The following is a 17,962-nucleotide window of genomic DNA, read 5'->3' as shown; positions in this document are numbered from 1 at the left end:
CTTAATTATGTATCCCTACCACCTAACAAACACCTTGGTACAATATATGTTTACTGAGAGAATGAATAAATAAAACCCATATTTTGAGATACTGGGCTTTGGGTCCAGTAGCAGTAGTGGTTCCTCACACATTTTTACTATCCTTTAAAATAATTAACATGGGCTGGGGTTGTGGCTCAGCAGTAGAGCACTCGCCTCACACATGTGAGACCCTGGGTTCGATCCTCAGCATCATATAAAAAAATAAATAAACAAAATAAAGATATTGTGCCCATGAATAACTAAAAAAAATAAAATAATTAACATATGTAAAGCCTCTTACACTGTCTTGCCTAGCAGGCACTGAGTCAGTCAGTTCCCTTCCTCACTTACACATACCTTTATCTCTAATACTATTCAGTCATATGACAGATAGCATTAGACTCTAACAATTGCTTTGAAATTTGCCACATGCTACACAGTAAAAATGGAAAGTAATTGGGTTGACACAGAGAATGAAATTAGCTGAGCTGGGAGCTGGGAATATGGCTGTGATAGAGTGCTTGCCTGGTATGCATGAGACCCTGAGTTCAATCAACAGCATGGCAAAAAAAAAAAAAAGAAAGAAAGAAAGAAAAAGAAAAGAAATTAGTTGAATTGGGCTGGAGATGTAGTTTAAAATGGTAGAGCACTTGCCTAGCATGAGGTCCTGCCCTGGATTTGATCTCTAGCACCATAAGAAAGACAAAAAAAGAAGTTAGTTGAATCAATCACATTAAATGTGACATTAGTTCTAGATAAAATATTTTAAGAAAAACCTTAGCTGGTAGATTGTGGGCCTCAAAGATAGGTCTGAAACAGTAACATTATTAACAGTAACAACAGAAGCTAACTCTTTTTGAACACTTAAAAAAGTTAGCTGCTATTATTATTATGCATTTTATTTCATTGAATCTTCAAATAGTTCACTGCAGATTTTTCTAGATTTATATCCATTTTTTTTTAAATGTGGAAACAAGCTATAGAGAAGTAGCCAAAGATCACAGAATTAGTATGTGGTACAGGTGGAATACAAACTTACTATAGCACACTCACTCTTAACCACTACTTCAGGTTTTCCTTCATGGTTCATTCTATGCAAGGGGTGGGACTTGGTCTCTGCTACTATTCTCAAATATGTGGTAGGCATCCTTCTAGGCAAAATTGTTATAGAATGCTAGAATAGAAGGTCACTTAAAGTAGGCAGATCATACAAGGAAATAACCACTTACCTGCAGAATAAGTGGGATTCTCTCCCAAAGCTCTGAATCTAAAGAGAAGGAGAAAGTATGTTTAATCCAATTAGGTATCCACATTTATTTGTAAAGTTACCAAAACTTCTATGCTCCTCAGGATATGCCAATGCTAGATATTTCTTTATTCCCTCCTTCTACAAACATTATTACACTTCTATCATTATATGCCAAAGTGGCAGCTCCTAAGGATGCAAATATAAGTAAGATATCTCTGTGTACGTGGGAATGATGTATGGACATAAATGCGAATATAGTACTGATCCAGAACAGAAACATGGACAAGATTCAGTACAAGGACTAGAGAGATGTGGCTCACTGGTAGAGTTCTTGCCTAGTATGCACAAGACTCTGGACTCAATCCCTAGCACTGAAAAAAAAAAAAAAAAAGATTCAATAGGACACACAAAGCAAAGTATGGTCACTTCTACCAGGGAGGCAGAACTATTTGAATTGAGTTTTTAAAAATGAGAAACTATGAGTGGAGTGGCACAGGCCTGTAATCCCAGTGAGTCTAAGGCAGGAAGATCCCAAGTTCAAGGGGCAGCCACAGCAATTTAGCAAGTCTCTATTTCAAAAAAAATTAAAGGGCTGGGGATGTAGCTCAGTGGTTAAGCACCCCTGGGTTCAATCCCCACTACCAAAAAGCCAAAATAAAACAAAAATAAGGAACTATGGGCTGGAGGAATAGTAAATCACTTGCCTACCATGCGCAAGGCCCTAGATTTAATCCCCAGCACAGAAATAATTAAGTAAATAAAAAGGAACTGTTGTCACCGGGCGCAGTGACGCATGCCTATAATCCCAGCAGCTGGGGAGGCTGAGGCAGGAAGATTGCAAGTTGAAAGCCAGCCTCAGCAAAAGGTGAGGCGCTAGCAACTCAGCGAAAACCTGTCTCTAAATAAAATATAAAATAGGGCTGGGGATGTGGCTCAGTGGTTGAGTACACCTGAGTTCAATCTCTGGTACCCACCCACCCCCCCAAAAAAGAACTGTTGTCAGTTATTTAGCATTGCAAGAAAAGCATTCTAGACAAAAATATGAAAGGGTATGTTTGGGGAACAGCAAGCAGCAGGACATGAATGGAATTTAAGCAGTAGGGAAGGAGGCAGGGTGAAAAGATAAAATTGGAGAGGTATTCAGAGGCCAGGTTATGAAGAACTCCATATGCTATGCTAAGGAGTTTGGTCTTTACTCTCTATAGGCAATGGGATGCTCTTGCAGATTTTAAGCACAGGAATGATATCGAGCTTGAATTTGGAATAGGAAACAGATGAGTGATAGAATAGGAAGAAGTAAGACTGAGTCAAAGAGAACAAGTGAGGTGGTTCTTGCCATAGCCCATTATTAGAACAGGCTGAGGGAGGGTGTGGTTGCATACACCTGTGATCCCAACTACTTGAGAGGCTGAGGCTAGAGGACAGCAAGCCTGAGAGCAGCTCAGGCAATTCAGCAATTTAGGGAAACCCTGTCTCAAAGTAAAAAAGGGTGAGGATGTAGTACAGTGGTAATCCCCAGTACTGCAAAAAAAAAAAAAAAAGTAATGACAGCTGAAGCCAGACTATAGGAAAGAAAATAATTTGGCTGTGATTGGCTGACTAGGTAACTGGAGTATTTTAGTTCCACCACCTCCTAGGAGTTTTTTTTTGTTTTTGTTTTTTGCTTGTTTGTCCATCTTGAACTCAGGGTCTTGTGCATGCAAGGCAAGCACTCCACCAACTGAGCTATATCCCCAGCATCCCTCCTAGGAGTTTTAAAACTAAATTATGGTATAAATTGAAGAAAAGCAAATCTGTGACTGAATGCTGACTCAACCATTCCCAAACTGAGACCTTAGGCAAGTTGTTTAATATCACTGTAACTCAATTATCTTTTCTTCACAATATAAATAATAATAGTACAACCTCATGGGACTGAAAATTTATCTTAAGCTCTGAGTCAGTTTCCTCTATTGTGAAATGACAATATTTATATCTGTCCTGTTAGTGTTTTTGAGAAAGTTAGATGTAACATGTAAAGTGACCAGCATGGCCTTAGTAAGCGCTTATCAAATAGTAGCTGAATGACTAATGATGAAAAAACAGATTGAAACAGAAAAAAGAAAAAGGATTCAATAAAATGTGAGGACTCCTAAAATCATCAAATCTTGTGAATGTCCAGAAAGATAAGCAATTCATTGTTTTACATCCTGTGCCTACTACTCATAAGACACTTGATAATTATCTGCTGAATAAACTACCAAATGCAGTTCATGAGCATCTGGAGAAAAACAATGGGGAGGATGTACAACAATTTGGGTTTGAACCCTAATTCTGATTCATATTAGCTATGTCATCTTAGAGAAAGAGATTGACTTCTCTGGACCTCAATTATTTATGTAAAAAATTCAGATACTATCACCCCTTTTACCAGGTAAACATTTAACAAATATTTGTTAAATGTTCACTACCAGACTTCATTCCAGGTCTTAAGAATTAGGCAATAACAAAACTAATGAAGACTTTATCCCAATGATGTTTATATTCAGGGGAAGGGTACTGAGAGTTTTTAAAAACTTATATGTGTAGAATACATTAAGGAGTAATATCTGCCATTAAGAAAAATAAAGCAAGGTAAAGGGATAGAGACTGATAGAGGTATTTTACATACAGTGTAACAGAAGACTTCTCTGATGAGATGATGCTCAGGCACAAATCTAAATAAAGTCAGAGGGTGAGTCATATGGATATCAAAAGAAAGAATCTGCAAAAATCTGGGGTGGGAAAGTGCTTAGATCATCCAGGAATAGGAAGGCACCAGTGTGGCAAAGCTGAATAACCAGCATAAAATGAGGGAGCAGATTACATAAGGCCTTATGGGCAATGGTAAGGATTGTAGATTTTATTTTGAGTAAGAGGAGATACCACTGGAGAATTTTGAGCTGAAGAGTGGTAATGTAAGCTAACTTGGTTTTGAAAGAATCACTCTGATTTTAGTGTGAAGGAGAGAAGTTAAAAGTAAACACAGGGAGATCAGTTAGAAAGAAGAGTGATGGTAGCAAAAGTGATGTGAAGATAAAGAGCTGCTCCCCAATGGTTTAGCAAAACAGAAAGCATTAGGCTAAAAACTGGAGGTCAGAAATGGCTTGATTTAGCTGGGCACCATGCCATATGCCTGTAAACCTAGGAATCTGAAGACAGGAAAATTACAAGTCTGAAGCCAGCCTCAGCAATTCAGAAAAAAAAAAAAATTTTTTTTATAAGGGTTGGGGATATGTAGAGAGCCCCTGGGTTCAACACCACCAAAAAAAAAAAAAAAAAAAAAAAAAAAAAAAAGTCTTCAACAGGTTTTGTTGAAGAATTGGGTATAAAATAAGAGAAATAACAGTGACAAGGATTACAATCAGATGACTGGAACTGCTTTTAACTGAAAATGGGGAAGAAGTAAGATGGTAGGGGATTAAAGATGCTTAGTAGTCATAGAAGCAGACATGAAGAAAGAAAAATGCTATGTGAACTATGAATGCTACTGTTAGCTATATTTGTTACTAATATCCTTACCTCAAGTGGGAAAAGCCTTGCTTAAAAATGGTATTGTTCCGCAGGCACAGCACCTACAGCAAAACAGCCATGTTAGGACAATCAACCTTGCACAGGACTTCAAGTACCTCTTTGCAAAGAGGCTGGAAACCCCCAGTACACAAACCAAAACATAGTATCCAAAGTTTCTTACCTAGCAAAGAAGATAGCCTACAGTTAATGCCAAACATGCAAGCAACCAAAGTAATCATCTTTCCTAAATGCTGAAAAACAAAAGTCCTCTCCCCTTTGCTTTCTCATCCTGTTTCCACTCTACAATTTGATCCATGTTTTTCTAATATCAACCAACACATATTATGCATCTACCATAATAAAGAGGGGCTTTTAAAAATCTTTAATTCTCAAACACTACAAGACAATTTTATAAATGAGGCAATTGAGGTCCAGAAAGATTATATTCCAAAAAAATTATGGTTGATAAAGAGGCTAAGAGGACTCTCATTCCAAAGGCTATGCCTCTATTACAGCACATTGTCTCTTTCAAAAATAATTATAATAATAACAATACTGAGAGGTGACAGTAGTAACAGCTTTCCTCCTTTATTTAAATCTCACTCTGGAGCCTGGAGAAATGGCTCAGTGGTAGAAAGCTTGCCTAGTATGCACAAAGGCCCTGACTTCCATCCCCATCATATACACATACACACACACACACACACACAAAAAAAAAAAAAAAAAAAAAAAAAAAAAAAAAAAAAAAAACTCATCCTGCCCAGCTAGCACTCATTTGGAAGATCAGAAGTATCCTTTTTTGATACTGGGGAATTGAACCTGAGACACTCTACCATTGAGCTATCTCCCCAGCCCTTCCCCACCATTTTTTTTGTTTGTTTGTTTTGTTTTATTTTTTAAAAATTTTTTTTTTTATGCCAGTGATTCAACTCAAGGTTGCTTAACCACTAAGCCACATCCCCAGCCCTTTTTATTTTACATTTTGAGACAGAGTCTCATTAGATTATTTAGAGCCTCGCTAAATTGAAGTTGGCTTCAAACCTGCAATCCTCCTGCTCTCCAGTTACTGGGATTAGAGACATGAGCCATCATGCCCAGCCCCTAGCCCTTTTTGTTTTTCACTTTGAGACAGAGTCTCATTAAGTTGCTGAGGGCCTAAATTGCTAAGACTGGCCTCAAACTTGTGATCCTCCTGTTTCAACCTCGTGAGCTATTTGGATTACAAGCATGTCCCACCACACCTGGATCAGTAGTATCTTTACTAAAGCAATATTTAACATATAGGAGGTCTCTTTGTGAACTAGATAACAAATACTAAATGTTTATCCTTAAGGTCCCATAGAATAAAGAGAAAATTCTGCCCACTAGGAGAAATAATTCATTCAACATGTATGTGTGAAAAGCTCATTATGCAAAAATGAAAAATCTGAGAAATTTTTCTAGTCAAGTGGAACCTAAGGAAACATGATGACTACATATAATATTCTAGATGGGATCCTGAACCAGAAAAAGATAATTTTCAACTTAGGAAATCTGAATAAAGCACAGACTTTAGTTAACAATAATATATCAATATTGGTTCATTAATCATTAAAAATGTATCCTACTAATGTAAAATATTAATAATAGAGGATACGAGTTATATATGAACTTTACCATTGTTGCAGCTCTTCTGTAATTAAAAACTATTCTAAAATAAAGTTTGTTTTTAAAACTGTGCTAAGTTTTTCTTTCTTTCTTTCTTTTTTTTTTTTTTAGTTGTAGATGGACACAATACCTTTATTTTATTTGTTTATTTTTATGTGGTGCTGAGGATCGAACCAGTACCTCACATGTGCCAGGCAAGTGCTCTGCCACTGAGCTACAACCCCAACCCTACTGTGCTCAATTTTAAAGAGAATATAAAAACAAAATGTTAACAACATGAATGAACTTCTCATTCTTTAAATGAGAAGTGGGGCATAGTGGCACATGTCTGAAATCCCAGAGGGTAGAGAGACTGAGACAGGAAAAGTGCATGTTTGAGGCCAGCCTCAGCAACTTAGTGAGGCCCTCAGGAATTTAGTGAGACTCTGTCTCAAAATAAAAAATAAAAAGGGCTGGGGGGGCTGGGGATGTGGCTCAAGCGGTAGCGCGCTCGCCTGGCGTGCGTGAGGCCCGGGTTCGATCCTCAGCACCACATACCAACAAAGATGTTGTGTCCGCCGATAAAATTAAAAATAAATAAATAAATAAATATTAAAATTCTCTCTCTCTCCTCTCTCTCCCTCTCTCACTCTCTCTTTAAAAAAAAAAAAAAAAAAAAAAAAAGGGCTGGGGATGTAGCTCAGTAGTAAAGCATCCCTAGGTTCAATCTCCAGTACCAAAAAGAAGAAAAAAACTAAACGAAAAGAGCCAGTCACAAAGGACCAAATATTGTATAATTGCATTTCTATGAAACATCAGATGAGGCAAATTTATAAAGAAAAGTTGTATATAAACAATTGTCTATGGCTAGAGAGTATGGGAGCTGGGATGACAACTAAAGGGTAAAGGGTTTCTTTTTGGAAGAATGAAAGGATACCCTTGTTTTAAAGAGTGAAGCAATACCACCTATTTTACATGCAGTCAAAATAGGTGACATGCCCAGTTATCCCACTCCTCAGTTTAAAACCAAAGGACTTAAAAATCATACTATAGTGACATGGCCACATCAATGTTTATAACAGCTCAACTCACAATACCTAAACTATGGAACCAATCTAGATGCCCTTTAACAAATGAATGGATAAAGAAAATGTGATATATATATATATATATATATATATATATATATACATACAATAGAATATTACTCAGCTTTAAAGAAGAATGAAATTATGGCATATGCAGGTAAATGGATGGAGTTGGAGAATATCATTCTAAGTGAAATAAGCCAATCCCAAAAAAACAAAGACCAAATGTTTTCTCTGATAAGTGAATGCTGGTCCATAATGGTGGGGAGGTAGGAAAGAATGAAGGAACTTTGGTTGGGAAAGGGGAGTGAAGGGAGGGGAGTGGGTGTGGGGTGGGAAGGACAGTGGAATGAGATGGACATTATTACCCTATATATATGTGTGTACGTGTGTGTGACTGCACCATGTACAGCTGAAGGAATGAGAAGTTGTGCTCCATTTGTGTACAATGTGTCAAAATGCATTCTACTGTCATCTATAACTAATTAGAACAAATTTTTAAAATTAAGAGGAAAAAAATTGATGTCATGAACAATGAGCACACGTGGCATAATATCCAGGTGGAGATAGCAGAAGTTCTTAGTTTTTGCAGTGTTATAGAAATAGCTAAGGATCCGCTCAAAATCATGAACCTTCTTCCTAGACAAATGCCTATAGCATGGTTATATAAAAAGTTCCCATATTACTTCAAGAAATTCACTCAAACTCTTAACTTCACCCAAGGATCTCTATGCTACACTAAGAGACACCCACAGGCAAGGGTCACCTCTCAGGCAATGGTGCACACTCAATCAAAGTTTGTTTTCGTAAAGAGATAATTAGAAAGTAGTAAATGAATAATAATCATTGCTACTATTTACTAAGCACCAATATCTATTTTGTTCCTAATTTAACTCTATCTATGAATCATAATAAACTTAAAAGAAATATTACTGTCTCCATTTTCTAGTGGAGGAAAGTGAGATTAAGTAATTTACTCAAGTAATTTCCTATCAAACCTATGTAGGATTATCAGTTTCTCTGACTCCAAAGTCCATAATTTCTCCTCTATTTTATACCATCTCTCAAACAAATGAAGGGGTGATACTTAGGAAATCATAAGGGCAAAAGATCAAACTTAAGAAAAGTCTCTCAGTGAACGTGAGGCCATTAGAATTGGGAAGGACATGAACAGATAGAATGAAAGGCAAAAAGCACAGATGATCCAAAAAAGCACAATTAAATGACAGACCAAAGACTTTTCAAGTGTGTGTGCAATATTTTTACCTCCTATTAAAAAGCATAACCCCTGGAGAGCCCCTGGAGAGTGCAGGTGGCTGCCCCATTACAGGCCACACTTCAAAGTGACAACAGATAACTCAAAAGTCCCTTCAGGTCCAAGACCATGACAAACAGAATAGAAATCAGAGTGAACTGAATATATATTTTAAATGGGTCATTTTATACTGAAGAGGCACTGTATAGAAAGAGCCAGATGAGTCTGCTTTCTCCTCATTTTAACTGTTCAGATTTCTGAGTCTCTAGCTAAGGATATAATTATCTAAAATAAAAGCTAGACTTAAACAGTTGACAACTTTCTGGAAGACATTCAAATTGTGGTGTGAACTCTTCAGCTCTGGAAAATGTGCTTCCTTCCCTCTGCTATGCTTGGCATTATTTATTAGGACAAAAGTAATCTATTTTGAGACTGAATCCACAAATACTCCCTCCCCACAATCAGCAGATGAAGAGCAGCTCTGGCTCAGCAAGTGGAAGAAGAGGTTTTGTGATGCCAGTGAATGAATGAACGAGGACACAGCTGCCACAGTGGGTTACAAAAATAGTTGTACCATGAGCTCTGCAGCCAGGAACCAAGAAAGGACTGCACAGCTACCAAAAAACCAAAGTCACAGGACAAAATCTATAGCATGTGGGTATCTTCAAACACTAGAGCCTACAGGGTGTCATGAATACAGTGGTTCAGGGGTCCTCTGGGCCAGCAAATGAGAGATGTTTTATGAGTATTAACAGAATATATTTGTGGGTTTTTTTTTAATATTTATTTCTTAGTTTTCGGCGGACACAACATCTTTGTTTGTATGTGGTGCTGAGGATCGAACCCGGGCCACACGCACGCCAGGCGAGTGCGCTACCACTTGAGCCACATCCCCAGCCCTATGCCAACCTTCTGATTGATGCAACTAACAACTGCTTCTATTAAGGAGAAAAAAAATAAAGGTAAGTTGCCCAAAGTCATAGGGTTGGTAAGAGGTGCCAGGACTTTAAAACCAGATCTGCCTAAATCCAAAGTCCATGTCTTTCATTCTGCCACACTGCCTCCCAAAACAGTGACATCAACTCACACTAGTAAAATTCATGTTAATATTAATAGCCTCAATAATCCTACCATTTGTTGAGGACCTGATGCCAAACATCCTCTTATTTAATCCTCACAACCATTCGGGGAAGTAGATATTTCTACCCTTATTTATAGTGAGGAAATCAAAGCTCAGAAAGGCAAATTAATATACCTAATACACACAGCTGACAAAGGATTGTGTTCTAGATGACCCAGCAATTGAGAGTCTTTCCTCTAGCAAGTTCTGGTATTTCATGAAGCTTTTATGTTCTTCCCTGACCTGAACAACATCTTGATCTGCATTCCAATTTTTGCAATGGCAGCATCTTAGCCATCCTTGAAAACAACAGTCCCTGTCGGGGTTCATCAGAAGCTTCAAGTTGACCTGGGCCCACTGGTGCACACCTGTAATCCCAGCTACTTGGGAGGCTGAGCCAGAAGGATCACAAATTTGAGGTCAGCATGGGCAACTTAGTGAGACCCTGCCTCAAAAAAGAAAAAGGGTTGTTGATGTAGCTCAGTGGTAGAGCAACCTCAATTCCCCAGTATGGTTAAAAATACACACACACTGGGCTGGGGATGTGGCTCAAGCGGTAGCTCGCTTGCCTGGTATGCGTGCGGCCCGGGTTCAATCCTCAGCACCACATACAAACAAAGATGTTGTGTCCACTGAAAACTAAAAAATAAATATTGGAATTCTCTCTCTCTCTCTCTCTCTCTCTCTCTCTCTTTAAAAAAAAAAAAATACACACACACACACACAGAAAAAGCTTCAAGTTGAGCTGAGGTGAACACCTATAGTCCAAGCTACTTAGGAAGCTGAGGAAGGAGAATCACTTGAGACCAGGAGTTTGAGGCCGGCCTGAGTAACATCTCAAAACAAACAAAAAGATGGTACACACCTGTAATCCCAGGGTCTTGGGAGACTGACGTAGGAGGATTGAAAGTTAGAGGCCAGCCTCATCAACTAAGCAAGGCCCTAAGACTTAGCAGGATTCTGTCTCAAAATAAAAAATAAGTAACTCCACATCATGTACAACCACAAGAATGAGAAGTTAGGGGTTGTGGCTCAGTAGTAGAGTGCTCGCCTAGCCTGTGTGAGGCACTGGGTTTGGTCCTCAGCACCACATAAAAATAAATAAAATAAAGGTCTTGTGTACACCTACAACTAAAAAAATTTTAAAAAACAAAGACTGAGAAGTTATACTCCATGTGTGCATGACAGTCAAAAATGCAGTCTGCTATCATATATACCTAAAAAAAACAAATTTTAAAAAATAAAATTAAATTATAAAATAAAAAGGGCCAGGCACAGTGGCATAAGCCTGTAATCCAAGCAGCTCAGGAGACTGAGGCAAGAGGACTGCAAGATCAAAGCCAGCATCAGCAACTTAGCAAGATCCTAAGCAACTCAGCGTGACCCTGTGTCTAAATAAAATATTTTTTAAAAGGACTGGGGATGTGGCTCAGTGGTTAAGCACTCATGAATATGATCTCTAGTACCAAAACAACCCAATCACACACAGAGAGAGAAAGAAATCCAGAAGCTTTAGGTTCTTTTCATAATCATGAGTTTCCACCACTACCTGTCTTACACAGAGGAACAAGGCTAGCCCCTCTGTCCATAATGATCCATCTGCTACTGAAACCTATCTGGACCAGAACTGAAACATCTGCAGATGTCACATGTAGAAAACCCAAACCAACTTCCCCAATAACTTCCATAGTTTGAACCTACTTCCCCACTCTGGTATGACACAGAATAAGTTCAAAGCTTATTTTTCACAGGAGCACCTCAAGTATTTAGAGGCAATCATCACTGTTTCCAGCTTCTCTCTTCCTAAGTTCTTTCAAAATGGCTTTTATTTCTTGTTTTTCCTTTGGCTATACTTTTCTTGAACATGTTTATGTCAATGATCTAAGCCTGATGTTTTATATATTTTATTGCTACATAATAATTATAAATAGTAGCAGGATTCATTAGGCAATATTCATACATACATATAACAATTTGATCAGTCTCATTCTCTAGCACCTTCCGTTTTCCTTTCCTTGTCCCTCCCTCATCAGTTTGCTCCACTCTACTGATCTCCCGCCTATCATTATTTTAGTGTGTTATAATTATATAATTGTGTTATATGTATGTATATATGTGTGTATGTGTATATGGAACTCATTATAGTATGTTCATACGTGGGCATAACATAATTTGGTGGATTTCGTACTCCAATACTTCCCCATGTCCTTTCCTCCTCCCTCCCTCTTGATTCCCCTTCCACTACTCTATTGGTCTTCCTTCTATTTTTCTGAGATCCTTTGTTTTAGCTATTTATTTTTTTATGTGGTGCTGAGGATTGAACTCAGTGCCTCAAGCATTCGAGGCAAGTGCTCAACCACTGAGTTACAACCCCAACCCTATGAGATCCTTTTTTAGAAATTCTTTTCCCTTCCCACCCTCCCCTCTTCCGCATAAGAGAAAATATTTGACTCTTGGATTCCTGGGTCTGGCTTACTCACTTATGATGTTCTTCAGTTCCATCCATATACCATTAAATGACATTTCATTCTTCTTAATAGCTAAATAAAAGTCCAATGTATGTATGTATGTATGTATGTATTTATATATATACACCACATTTTCTTTATCCATTCATCTGCTGATGAGCACCAAGACTAATTCCATAATTTGACTACTATGAACTGCACTGCTATAAATACTGTTATACAAGTATCACTATAATATGCTGATTTAGTGTTTTTGGATAAAACAAGGATAGCTAGGTCATATAATGGTTTCACACTTAGTCTTTAAAGGAATCTGCATACTGCTTTCCAAAGTGGTTGTAATAATTTGCAATCCCACCAAAAAAAAAAAAAATGTGCCTTTCCCCCATATCCTCACCAGCAATTATAATTTGTATTCTTGATGACCACCATTCCAACTGACGTGAGATGAGTATTCCTTTGGGTGTAGTTTTGATTTGCATTTCCCTGATTGCTAAGGATGTTGAACATTTTTTTCATATATTTGTTAGCTATTTGTATTTCTTCTTTCAAAACATGGAACTTTATTTATTTATATGCAGTGCTGAGAATCAAACCCAATGCTCACACATGCTAGGCAAGCACTCTACCACTAACCCATTAACTTTTTAATTTTATGACATCCCATTTATTGATTCTTGTTTTATTTCTTGAGCTTTAGAAGTCTTATTAAGGAAGTCTGTACCTGTGCCATTATGTTGAAGTGTTGACCCTATGTTTTTTTCTAGCATTTGCACAGTTTCTGTTCTAAATCCTAGGTCTTTGATTCATCAAAGCTTGTCTCTGCACAGACCCTTCTGGCAGTTAAGAACACAAGTTTTATAATCACACTGATTTGAGTTTCCTTATCTCTTGTGTCTGCCAGGATTATCTCATAAAATTGTGAAGACAAAATAAGATCATGCAATTGATAGCAGTTTATTAACTACAGAATATCAATATTCTTGCTTACATTATCCTTCACACCTTACAAAGTACCTACTCCTACTAACTTTATCCTCTAAAATTTTGACAACAATTCTATGTGGTAGGTATCATTATCTATATGCAATTCATAGAAAACTGAAGCACAGAGAGGTTAAATAACCTGCCCAAGGTCATATAGTTAGCAAAAGATAGAACCCAGGTCAGATGTGAATCTCATGAGATTTTTCCATAAATGTAAAGGATGAACTAATACTTTAAGATAGCCCAAAGTAAGGATGGTCACAATGTTAAGGGACAGTTAGACAAGAATGGCTGGAACATAAGGATAAGAGAATAATTCTATAAAATGGGCCCACTGAGTCAGTCACTGTGGCATATGCCTGTAATCCCAGGGGCTCAGGAGGCTGAGACAGGAGGATCACAAGTTCAAAGGCAGCATCAGCAAAAGCAAGGCTCTAAGCAACTCAATGAGACCCTGTCTCTAAATAAAATACAAAATAGGGCTGGGAATGTGGCTCAGTGGTTGAGTGCCCCTGAGTTCAATTCCTGGTACCACCAATAAATAAATAAATGGTCCACTGTTCTGACCCCAAAAGTAATTTGCCTACAGCCCCACTTAGTCTAAGTGGACAGGATGTGTCATATTCCTCAGTAAACTGAGGCATGGACAAAGGTCAGAAAGTCAGCATAGGTGATAAAAGGATGGGGGTTGAAAGAGGATGACATCTTTTTTCAAAGAGAACAATGGGTTACTAACAGTTAACCTCAGTGCTCCAGCCTTTGGTCAAGGACATGGAGGAGAAAAAAAAAAGACAATAATTAAAGCGGGGGTTCTGTGATTTATTAGAAAGCAAGTTTCATCCTGTCCCATGGGCTTTTTGTTTTGAAGGCCCCACTTCTCTTCAGAGAAGTCTGTCTCTATCTCCTTTTCTCAAATAAAACTTGCTCTCGATGGTCTCTATCTCCCTTTCTCAAATAAAACTTGCTCTCTATGTTTGCCTTGGGTCTGGGGTGTTTATTCTTTAAAACTGGGGAACAAGAACCTGTACCCAAGATCAGTATCAATAACACCACACACAATCAGGTGTCAAAAGATAATACTAGCTAGGAGTTCAAAAAAAAATGGGCATTTGAGCCAGAATGGTCAGAAAGGTTTTATAGAAAAAAAGAAATGTGAGCTGGGTCTTGAAGAATGGAGATTCCAATAGGTGGTGCCAAGGAGGAGGATACTCAAAGAAAGAAGGAATCACAAGATTAAAAATCAGGAATTCAGGGTTGGGTCTGTAGCTCAGTGGCTGAGTGCTTGGCTAGCATGTGTGAGGCACTGGGTTCCATTCTCAGAACCGCATAAAAATAAACAAATAAAGGCCTTATGTCCATTTACAACTACAAAAACAATTTTTTTTAAAATCAGGAATTCAGCATTTGAAAAATAATGAAAACCAGGCAAAATGGTCCTCTCCTATTGTCCCAGATACTTGAAAGACTAAGGCATGAGGCTCACTTGCAGCTGGGGACAAACCTTAGCAACACAGTGAAAATCCTTCTCAGGAAAGAAAAATAATGCGAAGAATAGCTGGACAAGCAGAATGGAAGAGTAAAGTAAGTAACAAAGGAGTCTGGAAGGGATCAATTAGACTTGGAGGAGTCCTTGTATTTGTTAGATTATGGCCTTAAGCACAGATTTCCTTAGGCTCTTTTGGAGGAAAGAATGGAAGGAAATTGTATTCCTTGAAAAATGATCAGGCAGGCATTCCACAGAATCAAGGCAAACACAGCAGAAGAGTAGTCACCAATGTGACCATCTGTAACAATGGAATTTTCAAACTTTCTGATTATCTTACATTAAACTTACATCAGATCTGGCCAAATTCTCACAAATTGGCTGAGGTGAACAAGTGAGTCAGTTCATAAAGAATTGAGTAAGGGAGGGCCTCTAGAGAAACTCAAACCTAGAGACATTCAGGGGCAGCCCCTAGATAACTACACATAGATCATGAACAGCAATGAGTATGCTGACTTGTGTATTATGGAGATACATTCTCTACAATTTAATGCCCAAATTTTAATGCAAATTTCAAAACAAACACATTAATCTAAGCAGCATGATACAACTGAAAGAGCCCACCCAATTGAAACCTTAAATCTGTTAAAAGAATGGGCAAAGCCAAGCCAGTGGTGAATGTGTTATTCCAGTTACTCTACAGCTACTCAGGCGGCTGAGATAGGACTGCAAATTCGAAGACAGGCTCAGCTACTTAGTGAAACCCTTTCTCAAAAATAAAGCAAATTAGGGCTGGGGATGTGGCTGAAGCAGTAGCGGGCTCGCCTGGCATGCGTGCGGCCTGGGTTGATCCTCAGCACCACATACAAAGAAAGATCTTGTGTCTGCCGAAAACTGAAAAATAAATATTGAAATTCTCTCTCTCAAAAAAAAAAAAAAGCAAAACAGGGCTAGGGATGTAGCTCTGTGTTAAGAGTACCCTAGGTGGAATCCTCAACATGGAGGAAGGGGGAATGGAATGCAATTTTAAGAATGGAGTTTCAAACGATTCTGCAATAGCCACTTAAAATTTTGAAACAAAAAGTGCAGTTTATCATTGCTCTTCCCTTAATCACCAGGTAGCTTCACATCCCAACCAATTCAGCAAGACAAAAAAAAATTTTCAGAAGAATTCTGTAAGTTGATTAAATGCAAAATAAAATAAAATGACCTGCCCAAGGTCAGAATATTTTTGGTAACCATATACCGGTGTCGGCTTTCTCTTTGTGGGCTCTCCCCTTCCCAGGCCCGGAGTGGCAAGTGTGGCAAGTGGAAGGGGCGTGGCGTAGGTCTGTGCAGCCCAGGGAGCCCAAGGCCGAGGAAGCAGAACATTCCCTTTGACCGCGAGCCCGCACAGACTTCTGGGAAGGGCCTATTTCTCCTCAGGTCTCATACCCGGATGTCTGCAAACCTCCATCCCCAGCTCTGCTCTCTCTACTCCTTTCCCCAGCGCCCTGCCTGGAATCTGTGTTACCTTCCACAGGGTTCCGTTCATCTTTTGCTGCTGTGACCTCTAAAAGTGTAGACCGAAGATCCGCACCAGCAGCCACGACCCCTTTGCGTCTGAAAACGCTGACGGAACGGCCTTGAACAGGTCCGGTAACAATATCCCACCGAGAATCACTCCACTACCGCAGCACCTTGGTTCCGGCAGCTTCCGAGACTCAACGTCGGGAAATGCCCCCAGACTCCACTTCTCGCTACAGCTTGTGTCACCTCAACTGCTGTTTTTCCAGGCAGAATCAGTTGTCATCTCTGTGTTAGCCGGGTGTTTTGCACACAGTTCTGGCATCTCCTCTGCTGAACTATATTACTTGTTACCATCTCTGCCCCATATTTGATCGAGTTCCTTAAGGACTCAGACCCCGTCTGACTAATTCATTCCAGCGTCTAGCACAGGACTGGGAAATCTTGACTTCTGACCTCTATTTCAGAGCTGACTGACCCAATGTAAACCTGACATTCAATTGCCTTATAATTGGCAACTTTTATCGAGTGGCCACCATGTGCAATACTTTATACTCAGTATATCACTTTATTCCTCACAACAATCCCATTAGGGAAATATCACTCCATCTTATAAAGATATCGATGCATCAGGAAGTTAAGGGAGCTGGGGCTGGGGTTGTGGCTCAGCGGTAGAGCGCTTGTCAAGCACGTGCGAGGCCCTGGGTTTGATCCTCAGCACATTACTAAATAAATAAATAAATAAAAATAAAGGGAGAGAGAGAGAGAAAGCGAGAGGTGTGGTGTTGAGGGACTTGTCTTGGGACAGTTGAGACAGAGCTGAGTTTCAAAATCGGCGTGGTTTTGTAAAGTGTTTTATCTCTGACACACCCCTTCTTACATGACATAAAATCACTTCACACGTTTACTTACTTAACTCTCAGTAAATCAACCATTTGCATGACACACTTTATGCCAGCCCTTCGGTAGATTCCTGGGAACACAAAAATAAGTATTAAATGGCCCCTGACCTTGAGTAGCAAATAGAAATTAGTGAGGAAGCCAAGTCATAAACAAGCAAATTAATGAGCAATTAGGAATTCAAGTTACAGCAATATACATATAAACTCTGTGTACAAAGGGAGTGCGTGACAGGTAAAGTCAGCATTATGTGAAATAATAAATATGCAAATTTGAAATACATTGTTTCGTTCAAAAACAATGAACGATTGTTGCTTTTGCTTAGCTTTTATTATTGTTATTGGTGAGGAAATGTTTAAAATCAGATGAATATGAATGAGGTTTCAATGATAGGTTAATTTCGTTTATTGCCAAAATCCCTATCCTAATATTTTATCAATGCTTCCTATGATGAAATTCTAAGGAGCCACTGAGAGAAATTTATATAAATCTACTTCTCCCCAAAGGTAGCTCTTCTCCCCTCTGTGGCAGATCTGCTAGGAGACTATGATTGTTAATTGTATGTGTCAACCTGACTAATGGGGTGTGCCCAGGTAGTTGGTGAAACATCATTCTGGGTGTTACTGTGATGTTATTTTGAGGTGAGACTAATTTTGGAGGGGTACCAGTGATTGAACCTAGGGGTACTTAACCATTGAGCCACGTCCCCAGACTTTTTTTTATGTTTT

At 38.7% G+C, this 17,962-nt stretch overlaps 1 protein-coding gene across 1 annotated transcript in view; it reads right to left on the bottom strand.

The window, feature by feature from the left end:
• Positions 1-16,475, bottom strand: part of Mrpl48 (mitochondrial ribosomal protein L48) — a 66,434-nt gene extending 49,959 nt beyond the window's left edge. Inside the window, exons 1-3 of the mRNA XM_077796872.1 lie at positions 16,342-16,475; positions 4,811-4,863; positions 1,251-1,288 (exon numbers count right to left, since the gene is read on the bottom strand). Of these exons, the coding sequence (XP_077652998.1) occupies positions 1,251-1,288; positions 4,811-4,863; positions 16,342-16,362 (112 nt within the window). The 5' untranslated portion in view covers positions 16,363-16,475. The remainder of the gene's footprint in view (positions 1-1,250; positions 1,289-4,810; positions 4,864-16,341) is intronic.
• Positions 16,476-17,962: the final 1,487 nt, after the last annotated feature.

Source organism: Urocitellus parryii, chromosome 4, assembly GCF_045843805.1.
Source record: "Urocitellus parryii isolate mUroPar1 chromosome 4, mUroPar1.hap1, whole genome shotgun sequence".
Taxonomy (NCBI): domain Eukaryota; kingdom Metazoa; phylum Chordata; class Mammalia; order Rodentia; family Sciuridae; genus Urocitellus; species Urocitellus parryii.
Note: the sequence above shows the minus strand (reverse complement) of the source record. Positions and strands in the feature narration are given on the sequence as shown.